Source organism: Lycorma delicatula, chromosome 2 (assembly GCF_047948215.1).
Source record: "Lycorma delicatula isolate Av1 chromosome 2, ASM4794821v1, whole genome shotgun sequence".
NCBI classification, from domain to species: Eukaryota; Metazoa; Arthropoda; class Insecta; order Hemiptera; family Fulgoridae; genus Lycorma; species Lycorma delicatula.
The window spans coordinates 117,166,910-117,181,502 of record NC_134456.1 but is presented as its reverse complement, the minus strand read 5'-3'; the positions used below and the strand labels follow the sequence as shown (position 1 = coordinate 117,181,502).

Here is a 14,593-nt window from a genome sequence, read left to right as displayed (position 1 = left end):
CTATCTATTTTTAATTTGTACAGTTTTTTAATAAATAAGAGGCTAATAAAACAAAATCACAGCTGATTAAGAAACAAATTTCTTTGAATTACATTTAACAGCTAAAACATCTGTATTTTATTAAAAAAAAAAAAAAAAAAAAAAAAAAAAAAAACAGCAAACAAAAAGAAAAGCCACCAAGAAGGATGACTTACAGTAAATAAATTAAAATACCCAACTTTCTTATAGCCCAGATAGACTTAAGACTATGCAAACAAAAAAAGTCGAAATAACCAAATACACAGAAAATAATATCCCTACATAATGACCAAAAAATCCTTTGTTAGGTTAAATATTCACTTTGTCTGAATTTACAGAAGGCATTTACAACGAAACATTGATAAATATTGAAGACAAGTGCTTAGCTAATGCAAATAAAGTTCTTAGTCAATTGGGAATGCCAGCTGCGATTGCTTCATTTGATGTGGATTTACGCCGTGAACAGAGTTACAACATTGGTGATCTTCAGTCATAAGTCTAATCAAACATTCCCAAATTAACGCGTGAACAGAAAGGCATTTATGATCGCATAATGCAAATGATAAATGACGAAGTTGGGGGGACCTTCTTCTTGGATGCGCTAGGAGGAACTGGGAAAACATTCCTCATTATATAGATTCTAGCAACGGTTCGATCAAAAAATGACATAGCCTTAGCTCTTGCTTCGTCTGGAATAGCTGCGACATTGTTACCAGGTGGAAGGACTGCGCATTAGCTCTGAAGTTGCCATTAAACATGCAAATCATCGAAACTCCCACGTGCAATATTTCCAAAGCATCCTGTATGGGAAAAGCATTACAAAAATGTAAACTCATTGTTTGGGATGAATGCACGATGGCACATAAAAAATCGCTTAAAGCTCTCGATCGATCGTAAAATATAATTCGATCGAAATATTAAATAATTAATATTATATAATATTAAATAATTTAATTAAGCATTTTATTTAATCGATTGAAATTAGACGAATGTAAATATAATATGTTCTGTTTGTTCAGCGTTCTGTTTCTTCATTTTCTGTTTTGTCAAGTTCTGATCTGTCCGGTCACGGGAATATATACACATAAAGATGTTCACTTACAATGTGCACTTACAAGACAAGGCGAAGTTCATATTCATATTTGGGGAGGACCGCAGCACAGTTGTTTGTTTGGCTATAGGCAGAGATGGAGATATAACACAACAGTACAGTCTGGGCTCAGTCGTACTGTAAAAGGAATGCTTGTCAATCTGTTCTGAACAAGAAAGTGTTGTCCGTTTAAATTATGTTACTGTATTTTTTGAACCTGTAATCTCTTTCTGACTACGGTAATAGCGCAATTAAATATTGATTACATACTGTATTCATAAATGAAAAATTTAACCTGCGATTAATTATAATAATTTAATTAAGTAAACGTTTATAGCTGCGGAATAACAAATAAAATAATATTTTTATATTAACCTCATGTGCAGTTTCCGTAGAACTATCTTCTGTGACGGCCAATAACCCTCGTTTCACTTCTATCGGAATTACTTTCCAATTGGTCTTCACTACCTGGTGTCTCATCATCGTCCATCCCTAATTTATAATTATGCTTTCAATGGCATCTTTCTCCATTAACGCATTTGTTTTCCAGTAAAAATCCATTATCTCTGAACTTTCGACACTGAATTTTTCCAGTCTTCTACAATAATTGACGAAATTGCATCTAATGTAACAACTTTCAGTTCTATTAATGACATGTGGGACATATTGCGGTCTGGAATTTTTTTAACTAAATTCCAGATAAATTCAACTGGGTTAAGATTTGGATGGTGAGGTGGCAATGTAATTACTTTATTTAGTATTTTGTCTAATTCATATTGTGGTTCTGGGCGGTGTAGTTTGACAATTTCTAAAAGTTCTTTTTTTGTTAGATCTAGATCGTAGTTAATTTTATCTTTTTAGAACCATTCTTAAATATCTTTTTTCAATGAATTGGATGATGGAGGTTTATTTTTTTAATTTATTATTATAAGGTGCGTTATCTATGACTAAATACAATTTGTCATATAATGTGTGTGAACTCAAGTTCCATTTAAGTATACAACCGGTCTCTTATGCTCTGAAGTTACAATTTTTCTCAGATAATCTAAACGATTACATCATTCACCCACACAAAATCAGAATTTTGTTTTCTGCACTTCCTGAATTGAAAACCCATAGATTTTATAATTTTTCTTATTGTTTCCCTACTAGCGATAAAATTCAGTTCCTCGAGATAAAAATTGTGTAATTTTCGTATAATAGGAATTTTCTTATAGAATTGGAAATATTTAGGAAATTCTCTTCAAATAACACACCTGTCGAAATCAACTATTTCATATTTATTATGAGGAGTATATTTCTTTGGCATTTGAATTTGAGAACCACTAGCCTCTGCTTCGTATTCGATTTTCCTGATGTCAATTACTGTAGACCAGCTTAAGTTTAGCATTCTACAAGTATGTTTCATCGCTTTCACAAGAGTCACCAATAATTCATTTGGATTATTGGTGCCTCTTTGTCTATGAACTTAATAGATAAAACGGGAGACGACGAGCTTGACTGCGAGGAGGTTTTCTGCATTCACTTGACGTCTTAACAAGCCTACTTATTATTAACAACTGTTGTAATTTCCAATACAAAGAACAGAGAATATTTGTTTTTATTAGTAATAATAACACGTCTAAAAATTAATTAATGCTTATAACTACACACCTGTTTTAAACTTTTAACCCACAATTCTATGTCCTACGCATCTCTGTTTGTCATATCTGATTACTTATACCAAAACAATTGATTTAAGAAATTTATACTTTATTAACTTGTCTCTTTTAGTACGATATATTTGTAACCGGGGTTTTTCCAGGAACCGAACACCAAGATTAACAATTAAGAAAATACAGTAATTCATTCATATGATCATTTATGTACGAGACGTTTTCCAAAAATGATACTTTGTGTTTAATCCTTATCTCTCATGAATGTTGTACACAATTATTAGTAATATCGTGTTCAACAGCAATTTAAGTCTGATTTGGAAACATACCGTACTCCACCGATGAAAATTCATACAAAAGTATAAGTTATTTTATACTAGCTAGAATGAGGAAGTGTGGCCCGTTGGAAAGCAAAAGTAAACACAATACAAATTAGTTGGCCAACATAATACACGAGACTACATAATCAGATAAAATTAAGAAACCATTTTTGATACAGATTTGTAAGTGGACTATTGCAATCTGATCAGAAATACGGGATGAATTAATTAAAAAATCCTTCAAGAAATGTTGTGTTTCGAAAGCTCCCAATGGAAGTGAGGAAAAATATTTGTCATTAAGCGATTACGAAGATAATTGCAATTCTACGAATGATGCTATAATTCTTTGTTACGGTAGGAATTAAGTTTTACACGTCATGTCGTTAGAAAATAACAAACAAAAAGCCAGAGATCGACAATAGTCTTGATGGAATGTAATTCGTTTGATGTTATTACAAAGGATTTCCTAACCACTATATTGCAACTTCTCTTTAAAATGTATCAACCTTCACTTCTCTTATTGTACAAGCTGTTTAATGATTATTCTACTCAGGGTTTAATTACAAACTTTAAAAATTATTTGAGCTTTTTAAACGGTTAATAAAGTAAACAAATACCTGATTTTTATTTAGTTGTTATTAAAATATAAAATATAATCTCAAACATAAATATTGTACTTCGGATGGATTATTTTAATAGCTTTTAAAAAAATATCTTAAGTTTTAGCTTCAAAGTTTAAGGAATGTAAAAGCTTCAGCAGTTCAAAAAAAAAGATTACTTTCGTTTCCGAAATTATTCAATATTTTCATTCTTTGCTAATAAGTACAGAAAATCAGAAAAAACATATTTTCTTTATTAATCTCCTCAACAGTTTTAGATTGTAAACTGGTAACTAAGATATTAAATAATACTCCTAATTAATTTTTTTTTTTTAATTTTATCTTATCCAGAGATATAAATTATATCAGATTAATTCTGAGAATTTTTTACGGTTTTTTTGTGTAGAAAAAATTAGGAAAATGCCAGTGTATAATAACTTTAATTGATATCAAGTTAAACATTGATAAAAGAACAAATATAAATTAATAAAAACAAAAAAAAAACAAAAACAAAGTAGAAATAAAAATTTACATTATTAAAGTCTGATTCGAATCGATGTGCCTTCCAAAATCTAATTTTTTTTGGAGTTTTAGTACAGGCAATTTGTCATCAAAATAGGCTGTATTTGAAAATCCTTACCTGATTGATCTTTTGTCCATGCGTTAGGGATGATGAGGGAAGCTTAACTCCAGATTTGTAACATCCCCCTCCCATAGATTTTTGAAAAACTCAAAATGGTTTTGAAATGCGTTTTTCTCTGAATCTATGCATTTTAGAGAAAAGTTTTACAAACAAAAAATGTAGAGGACATTCTCCTCTACAATTAATGTTTGTGAAGTTATACCGTATAATTTGAAATTTAAATACTAGGTGGCGCTGAAGTTGTAAAAAACGTGTTTTTTCGGTTTTTTCACCGGAAAAAATTGTTTTTCGTCTATATTGCATTTGGAAAAGTTGTTAATCTCAAAAAAACAGACAACTTTTATTTAGACAATTTTCTTGTACGACTTAGCATTCCAGATTTATAGCGGTACAATGGCAACGCAGCGGTCCTATTGTTACTGTAGCCGGGGAGATCGGCATTGTTCAGCGACTAGACCGGTTTCGAACACGTGCCTAATTCACAGGTCAATAATCTTAATAGTAACATTTTCACACTTTCACAAGCTACAGCTCCAAAACGGTAAGTCGTACAAGAAAATTCTAATCTCGAGTTAAGCTTTCCTCATCACCCCTAACATATGGAAAAAACATCAATCGGTAGGTAAGGATTTTCAAATAAAAATACAAATTGACTGTATTTTTATTTGATCTTTTTGGACACTTTTGGTTCAGTCGATTGCAAAACCAAAAGGAGAGGAGTACACAACTAGATAATACAGCAGTCCTAAATGCAAAACTTCAGCATTATACGGCTAATCGTTTTTGAGTTATGTACTACGTACGTACGTACAGACGTCACGCCGAAACTACTCAAAATGGATTCAGCGATGGTCAAAATGGATATTTCCGTTGAAATCTGAAAACTGAAATTTTTCGCGATTACATTACTTCCTTGTACGAAAACGTATAAAACACGAGGAATGATTCCTGCCATCGTCTTTAATTTTACTAGTATTTTTTTTGTACTATTACGAGAAGAGTTATTGTAAGTAAAGTATTTGTTTAAAAAAAAAAATCATAAATCGTCTATTTTTTTTATCTATGAATGTACACATTTATCCGTGCGTGTTTAAGTACAGCTTTAAGGAAACTAGTACTGTAACTAATGTTAAAAGAAAACCCACCTTTAACTAATTATGTCTGTAATGTCACGCAATTATACAAAACCCCTTAAGTTCTGTAGATTAAAAAGTTTTTATAATTATAAACAAAGGTAATTGTATTTTAATTACATGTAATGAATGAAAATTTCATTTTAATTAATTAATAATTTTATAACTATTATAATATTGTTTAAATCTTCAAATCGACACTCTATTGTATTACCGAAATGCTTATAAATTGGGTATACGGTACAGATTTTTTCAAAGACAATCCAAAAATTGTGGTTTCATATTTTTAAACGGCTAAATTTAAAATAAAATAAAGGGTCTAATCGAATAAAAATGTGTAGGAACTAGCAGGGATTTTATTTTGAATATTTTTAATTAAGTAAAAAAATTGTAATAATTGATCTTAATGAAGCTACTTGCGCTTTCTTTATGCTGTATTTATTTTCTGAAATCATTAAATTTTCATTAAGTAAATTGCAAATAACCATTGGGTTTATTTTATTGCCGATTCTCTCCTAACATACTGATAAGCTCTTATAAGAACAAATATAAAAATTTGTTCATTTTAAGCGTTTAATTTGTTCTTCGCAATGCGAAGAAGAAGAGGAAATGGAAAAAAAGTTGAAACGATAATTTAGGATTTTTGGAGTGTTATAAGTACGGCAAAAAAACAAATTTTTAATTTTTTTTACCGTTGATCGATAATAAAACCACCACTACTTGAAAAAAATTAAAACCCTTTTCAAAAACGAAGTAATGCTGTAAATTTCCCATAAATTAACTCGTTAAAATAACAAAATAAATGTAATGAAATTAAATCTTTAGCTATAAAAACATAATTCTATATAACTTTGTTTTATTATCTAAGAAATTATATAATTTTGCATATTTCTTTGCTTTGTTTTTTGTTGTTAATGTTACTTTATAATATAAATATTATATTATAATTACATTACACATAATTATAGTTATTACATAGTAATTGTATAATACACATCACATTTTATTGTCGTTTGTATACTTTTGTTTTCTTTAAAATGTTAGTCAATATTACATTTTTTTATTATTATTATTATTATTATTATTATTATAAAATAACATTTTGATTCATCTCTGTATATTATTTTAATAACAAAAAAAATATTTTATTGAATTTTTTAATTAAGAAAATAAATATCCCAAAAAATATCTCCGATTAAATTGATTTAATTACAAAGATTACATAAAAAATTTTATGTATTTTATACATAAAATAATTTTAAAACAACAGTAGTTGCTGGTTATAATTTTGGTAAAAAATAATGTTGTTATATGATTAAAAGAAATAAGGTTTTATTTTTCACGAGATACAGTGGATATTAAGATTATTTGGACATTATTAAAAATGTACATTATTGATCATTAACCAAGAAAATTTATGTAATTTGTTCATTACGTAACCATTTCCTTGGGTAAATTAGCACATTAGTGTAAAAAAAAAATTGTTTCCGCCCAGGATCGAACTGGGGACCTTCTGCGTGTTAGGCAGACGTGATAACCGCTACACCACGGAAACTTGAAAAGCAGTGAACTAAATATTTGTATATAGGTATTGATAACCTAATTTGTTTTTTCTTTATTTAATTTTCTTTCTAAATACTGCTGCAATCAATATTGTTAATTTTAACTACTACATATTAATTCTGAATCCAAATATTTTTCTTTTATTTATTTTGTTTCTCCATTCAACTTTATCTTTCGTCTTGAAGTAAAAAGTAGATATGCAAATACGTTAAAATACGTTGAAAAAATCAGAAAACTGTCGAAAATTGTAATACGAAAAATATTCTTGTCTCTGTTCAAAATTAATTTTTAAAAATGCGATGAACCTATCTTCATGTATGAGGAGGACATTTATTATATAGTTAAAAACATTTTTTGGTAAAAACTAAAAAAAACTTCGATTAAATCGTAATTGTCAAGACACTATTTAAAGATTATAAAATAACCTCTAATTTGGTTTTTTGCTTATTTCTGCTTAATAAAAGTTGACAGAATACTTTTTTAAACTTCAGTATTTTATCCTTTTTTTTTAAAAAAAAAATCCTTTTTCTTGCGTATTTCTTGTAAAACTAAAGGAGTTTCACACGGGAAACAAATAGAACTGTAAAATCCAAAGTTTGGTTAGTTTTCTACAAACTCGATTTCCTTTTGTTCTTTCACGACGAAAATTGATGTAGATTGATTGTAAGGTAAGTTTGTTTTTTCGCTGTCTTTACAAAAGTAGGGTTTCTACACACGTTTTTAGTTTTTATTAAAAAACTAAACGTTAAAAAAATTAATAAATAATTGTAAATAATCAAGAAGTTATTCGATTTCGAACTGTTTTGTTTTTTCAGTCTTCTACGGTGAAAATTGATGGACAAAGACTTTTTTTAAAGGAATATTGATTTTTTTTCTTTTCATACCGCAAGCTTTTTCTTTAATTTTTATTTCTTCGAAAACAAAAGGTTCTACGTATTGTAGAACTTTCATTACAATTAAAACATATTCTGTGCCTAAAATGGCACAGTGTAGGTTTTAATTGTAATAAATTATTTAAACTGATTTTACAGAAAATTTAGTAATCTTATAGTGTATTTGATCATAATAATTGAGATATAAAATCTTGAGGAGCTTTATATTTTACAAATTGTACTAAAAATGATCTTTTTATTGAAAAAACGGTTTTTTACTATTCAAACTAACTGGTGGTAAACAGGTTATATTCCACTTGATTTGTCTACCAGAATGCTGAAATAAAACGATAATATACATTTTTTTAATATCATCCATTTTTATCAACTCAAGTAACAATATTAATTTTGAAAAATTTGATAATTTTGGACGTAACTCCATCAATTTTAGGCTTAGAAAACAAAAATAAAAATAAATAAATACAAATTTGAAAATTGAATAAGTTTTGATTTTTTTCTGAAATATTTATTATGGTGAACTGTTATTTTTCTAAGAAAAAATCTTGGAAACGTGTGCAGATACGCTTTCTTAAAAAAAGTTAAAATTTACCGAAAATTTATAAAATTTTGCCTCGGACAATTTTTTGTGATACATAAATCAAACTAAAGATTACAGTATTAAGTCAACGATAAAATCGATATTTTATTCGATTTTTTTAAAGAAAAAAAGAAAGAGCTGTTTTTAGTTGTACTATCGGTATTTAACATCCGTTTTCATGAAGGGAGGGTTGACTTATCGCATTCTTAAAAAGTAAATAATTATGGTAATTTTTTTGATAAGCATCTTCCAACAGAATTTTTTTTACATTTAATACGCAATTTTTCTTGTACTATAATAGGATTTATTTTTTGAAAATTTTCAAAACAGCGTTAATGAGGCAGTTTCTTTGAATTAATCTTTTAGCAAGAATTCGAGGTTACGTTAATGGGAAATCTATTTTGACATTAACACAGAAAAATTTAGTTGTGGATTAGGCCATTGACATGAAATAGTAGTTTGTGCAAGGTGGATTGCAGAAAAATTATGTTTTAGAACTAATGTTTTTAGTTTATTTGTAATGTATTCTATTAGAATGATTATAAGGCTAGAATTTTCCCAACAAAAACCTCACCCCAAATTTAGGCTCTTGTAACAGTCACCGGATAGAAGCCCCAGATAGACCGCAACAAACACGGATACACGGGATAAGTCTATAGGTAGATCATAACGAATTACACAAATCCTAAGAACGAAATGACAAAGAGGTATGCATTCTACTTTCTTTCCAGTAATTATGAGGTATTGGTTTTAGAGCTTGTGTGCTTTTGGGTAACAGCTAAGAAATGATTCTTCAAAGAGGGATCATTCAACCTCTTCCCGTTCAACATATATATAGACAATTGTTAACCGATGTATGTGTGATGCAGTCTGAAGAACAGAAACTTTAAGCTAATACTACTTATAGAAACGTTATAAGAAACGAGTGTTTACAACTGAAAACAGTTGGGAATTACACCTGTATTTTAGCGGGAATAACTTCTTAATCCCTCTTCCTTTTTGTAAGACATGATATATTCTGTTCTTGATAAATTTTCCCGGAAATATTTTTCCAATTATATCTTTTGGATAGAAATTACCAAGAGGGCCGATCAGAAAATATAAGAACATGGGGTTTCTTCCAGTGGGAGCCGAGGATGGTTGTTAGAAATTTAAGTAAGATCCGAAAGACTAAACGACTTAAAACAGTAACTCAATCAATTTAAGGTTATATATAGGAATTAGAGAGGTAAAATGAAAAAAGAGAGAATGATTTTTAATCTGGATATAATATGATAAAATTATATAATATGAGTGTTGCAGAGTTAGAAATATTGTAAATATAAATAAGAAGATAGGGCAAAGAATATATTTTTACAAATAATTAAGTTAGCCAAAATATTTATCATTTTATTTAAATATAATATTATTCGTTTCTTTAATTTAATGGTTAGTTATAGTTAATATACAAAAAACCCTTACCAACAATTGAATTTGACGCGTTCAAGCGCTTTCGGAATTAATTTCCATCCTCAGGAATTCACATTATTCGTCATATTTGTAACAATAATTCAAATTTCACATGTTAATTGTATGAATGTTGCGACATTTTTGTAATTATAACAGTTGGTCGTCGTATATTTTAAAATTATATCAACGGAAACACCTTCTGTCAATTTGGTGTTCTCAACTGTTATGTCAGTAAGAAATGGACTCAAATAATAGAAATGTCTCAACATAACAGTTGAGACAATTTTGAGTTTTTTTGTATATTAACTATAATTATATACTTATACCAACGGGCCATGTTTAACAAAATTATTAATGAGTAGGCTTAACCCACCAGGTACCGAGTCAACCGGGCTTGAGTTCGAGACCAGGTCAGACCGAGTTACTTTTTTACACTGTAAATATTATTCATTTATTTAATTCTACCGCTCATCTGTGACGTCAGAACATAGCAAAAGACTAAACAGCATTTTTTGGGGTGGAGGTGCGATTTCGCAAAGAAAAATTTTTTCAAATATTGTTATTTTTTATTTGTTAACAATCGTGTCTAAGAAAATATGATCTTAGTCGGGGAAAATCTCGAGATATTAAGAATGACCTTGCTCTACAGTCTCACCTCTTAATTTTTAAGTTGAAAATTTAATGGCATCAATGCCCTGTATATAGAACTAATTTGACCAAGTTTGGTTAAAATCGGTCCAGCAGTTCTGGAGATATAAGGTGATTTAGAGGCCAACATCGAACACACGTACTTACGAACACTAACATCCGGAAAATTTCCATCGGGTTTTTTGAGTTCCTTAGGTGTCAAAACGTCAAGATCCGGTGAAAACCGCATTTGCCCAAATTAGACCGATTACAATACTTTCACTTCTATAGTTCTACTATAGCGCTATCTAGACGGAAAAGTAAAAGTAATTGTTTTAAGTAAGGTGGATTCAAAGCCGGACCGATGGACGACAATACTACAAAATATTTACTTGCTCTTCGGGAAAAAAATGAGAACTTATTTCCTAAAAACAACTTCAACCTGTAATTTTTCTCGCTTTCGCATACGTGTTTTACTTGAGTAATACTACCTTAGCCATTGTTTTAGTTAAGCGCCTTAATGTAAAACAATGATGCTTTATGGTTTTTTATCGTTTCCCTGAAAAGAGTTTTTTATGAGAAATTTCATGTTATTCACTTAGTGATCTGTTCGTTATAAAATGTTGAAAATAATTGGAATTATGAATAATAATTTATTAAGAATAATGTAATCATGAGACAATTACATTAGATATCTAATATAATTATTCAGAAAATAATTGTGAACAGTCGTTTATAAAACCTTGTTGTTTACAGTCGGCTGCGACGTTTCTTGCGTGACAACAAAAGAATTGAATTTTTCATGCGATTTGATAACATTTTTTTCAGGGATAGGTACTACGCCGATCATCATTCTCTCTCTCTCTCTCTCTCTCTGTGTGTGTGTGTGTGTGTGTGCGCGCGCGCGCGCTTGTTTGTATTTGATCTAATGTGTATACATAATATTCTCCCTGATGATCGGTTATTATTTTCTGTCCGTAACGCTAATGATAGGGCAAAATAAATGGATCTGTTTTTGTACCTACCCTTGTTGCAGACCGGAAACAACGCTGACTGCAATTGTTGAACGTCGACAATCACATGTCTATTGCATACGTCTACGTCCATGGCACAAGTACGACTAGACTAATGATCATTCTTTACCCCTATTTGGGGTAAACTTTTATCAATATAAGCGGCAGCAACCCTCTTCGGTCATGCGAAGTCGATAAACTTCCTTCCCACCCGTATAGAAAGTCTCTTTTATCCGTGGAACATCGATCAGACTTCATCGTTCATAAAACTATTTATATTCTTTCTTTTTGCATGCCCTTGTCCTGCACAATATTCACGCTCATCCTTTTATTTGCTTGTTTCACCCGTTCCTTTTTCAAAAGTTTTTAATAAAATGGTCTTAAACGACCGTGGTAATTTATTACTATTATTTCATGCAGTTATATACGAAAATAATATTATAATCTTGCTTTCAGAACTAGTTATAAAAAACAGTAAAGTATTAGAAAAAATAACGTGACTGTTTTATAAAGATTAGGTTACTTTTAGTAGTAGTAACTCGTTTAATTATTTATTTTACGTGCACTGAAATTATTTTATGTTTTTATTAAGTGTACAGATTAAAAAAATATTTAAATAATATTCTCACCAAATATTATTTGTTGCCACTGAAATTAAATGATATATAATTTTTTTTTAACGCTGTAGTGTATAAAAGTGTGAAACTTAAAAATTAACCGCTTAATATACAATAACGGAATATTTAAAATATTTATTTATTATTTCATGCAGAATAAAATATGAAGAAATATTTTTAATGAAAATGGAAATAATTGTCATCTGTAAGCTCTACGATAATAAAAATGACAGAAATGCCTAAAATCTAGATTATCTAAAACTCTGTACCATATAGAAAACTGAATTCACAGCACCTGCGGTTGGACAGTGCACTAGTCGCTTTCCTTGTATGAAAACCGACCAGAATATATGATAAAGTTTGTTAGCCCGAAATGGTCAGGAAATAATAATCAAAACGCCTTCTTTATCAGCGGGTTAAGACCGATTACGGATTATTGGTGGTGATAGCATCTTTCAAAACAAGCAAGAAGGCTGCTGCATATTCAAATCCGAATAGAGTTCTGTTCTACCTTGGTCGCATCAAACTGATTTCTGTAATAATAATTTTTGTTTTGCGTTTTTGTAAGCTAGGTTTGGACTCTGACGCTGCGTAACGAGTAGTCACTGGACAGACCAGACCGCTGAGTTAAGTTGCGAAGCGGTTTTGTTTGCGTAAAGACTTGATTGGAACGCAAACAAAACCGACCAAGGTGAACTCAAAGAGACAGGAAAATCAGTGCTCAAAACCTTTCATAGGACCAGGTCTGGTCCTGAAGAAAATCAGTTGCTGTCGATGAAGTAAACTACAATGCCGGGGGAATCGATTCGCGCGTTTTTCAGGCGGGCATGCTAAATGTGAGTTGAACTTTGATTTTTAGCTGGGAACGCTAGTAAATGAACAGCAATAAATCTTTTATCGCAGCTTACGGTGGCAGGTTTGAAGCAGGAGGGGCCGCTAGCGATCTACCAGAGATTAATGGTTGATGTATGATAGCCTACATAATGATTAATTTAGAAAAAGTATTAAAACCCTATTCAATACTCTCACTGCAAATGAGTAGTTCGTAAGCACGTTCCATCTATGTAATATCTAAGAATTTTTGAGAGGCAGCGTGTTGTCAGAAAAGAAAATATTGTGATTGACGAAAAACTGAGTAAAATATTTTTATTTGTTATATTAGAGACACAAGTAAGTACCAAACTGAATTAAATTAAGTTTGAAAAGGAGTTTTTTTAAATCAAGCCTTTCAAAAAGACGACCTCCATGGGGCGAGTGGTTGCTCCCTCTTGCGTCTCGACCTTTCATCCGGAGGTTCCCGATTCGAATCCCGGTCAGGCATGACATTTTTACACGCTACAAAAATTGTCATTCATCTCATCCTCTGAAGTAATAGCTAACGGTGGTCCCGGAGGTTTAAAAAAAACCTTTTAAAAAACAGACTATCATCTTGGTATTACTAGTAGAAAAAAATCAATTTTTCATATTTTTCTCAATTCGTAGTACAAAATTAAATGCTAAATGGGCTTAAAATTCATTTACAATCAAATTACTTAATTTCACTGCAATCGTGTTGTAATAAACGTGTTACTAATGTTACCACGATCTTCGTTGACATTCGGTTCAGTGAAAAAATGATGCATCACTTTCCTCCACACTTTTATTAATGTATCTGACATCAAATAATTCAACAAAAAAATAAAGGGGGTCGTGTGCTTCTTATCAATTTTCTACCGTCATTTTGTTTACAGGCGGACACTTTAGAAGTATATTCTATAAAAGTATTTCTTCACTCTGAACTAATATTTTTAAATCTTCACGTCAAACCGATTATAGGGCTGAAATATTAAACGTATGAATTGGCAACATTTTCTTTAAGAGAGATTTTATAAATGTATACTCCTTAGTTATTAACCGCATCTTTAAACCATATACTGTTCATGGCGTTATATTGGTGAAGATCGCAATTATTGGTGATGATTCACCAATAATTGATGAAGAAAGTTCACCCGATATCGTATTAATAAATATTTTTTTTAAACACTTAAGTTTATTTCACAACTTTTTTTGTCAATTACTTTCTGTATGAGGTTTTCTATTATATTCGTTTCAGATTGTTTCTAATTGAAGTATAATATGTTTCTGTTAAATTTTGTAACAGAATTGCATTTCTGGTATAATCGTATAAACTATTTATTTTAGAAATATATAAAAAATCAATGTTAACCCTGATTCTGATATCCTTCTTGTAAAATATAGTAGTGTGTTTTACTTACGTTTCTGTTTGCACGAGGGTGTTCGAGTCCATACGGTTAACCCCTACTCACGTTCGTTGCTCTATTCTTCGTTTACATCCGGTATATTTAAAGTTGAGTTACGTGATTATATGATTAAACCAAGTTTAATTTATAGTAAGC

The 14,593-nt window shown here is 30.1% G+C and overlaps 2 protein-coding genes and 1 non-coding gene across 3 annotated transcripts in view; 1 reads left to right on the top strand and 2 right to left on the bottom strand.

The window, feature by feature from the left end:
- Nucleotides 1-1,598, bottom strand: part of Nna1 (Nna1 carboxypeptidase) — an 80,262-nt gene extending 78,664 nt beyond the window's left edge. The window contains exon 1 of the mRNA XM_075357611.1: nt 1,556-1,598. Within this exon, the coding sequence (XP_075213726.1) occupies nt 1,556-1,598 (43 nt within the window). The remainder of the gene's footprint in view (nt 1-1,555) is intronic.
- Nucleotides 1-14,593, top strand: part of LOC142319167 (uncharacterized) — a 122,725-nt gene that overhangs the window by 41,984 nt on the left and 66,148 nt on the right. The window lies entirely within an intron of this gene.
- TRNAV-AAC (transfer RNA valine (anticodon AAC)) lies at nt 6,941-7,013 on the bottom strand. Its single transcript has one exon. It is a non-coding gene; the product is annotated as a tRNA-Val (tRNA).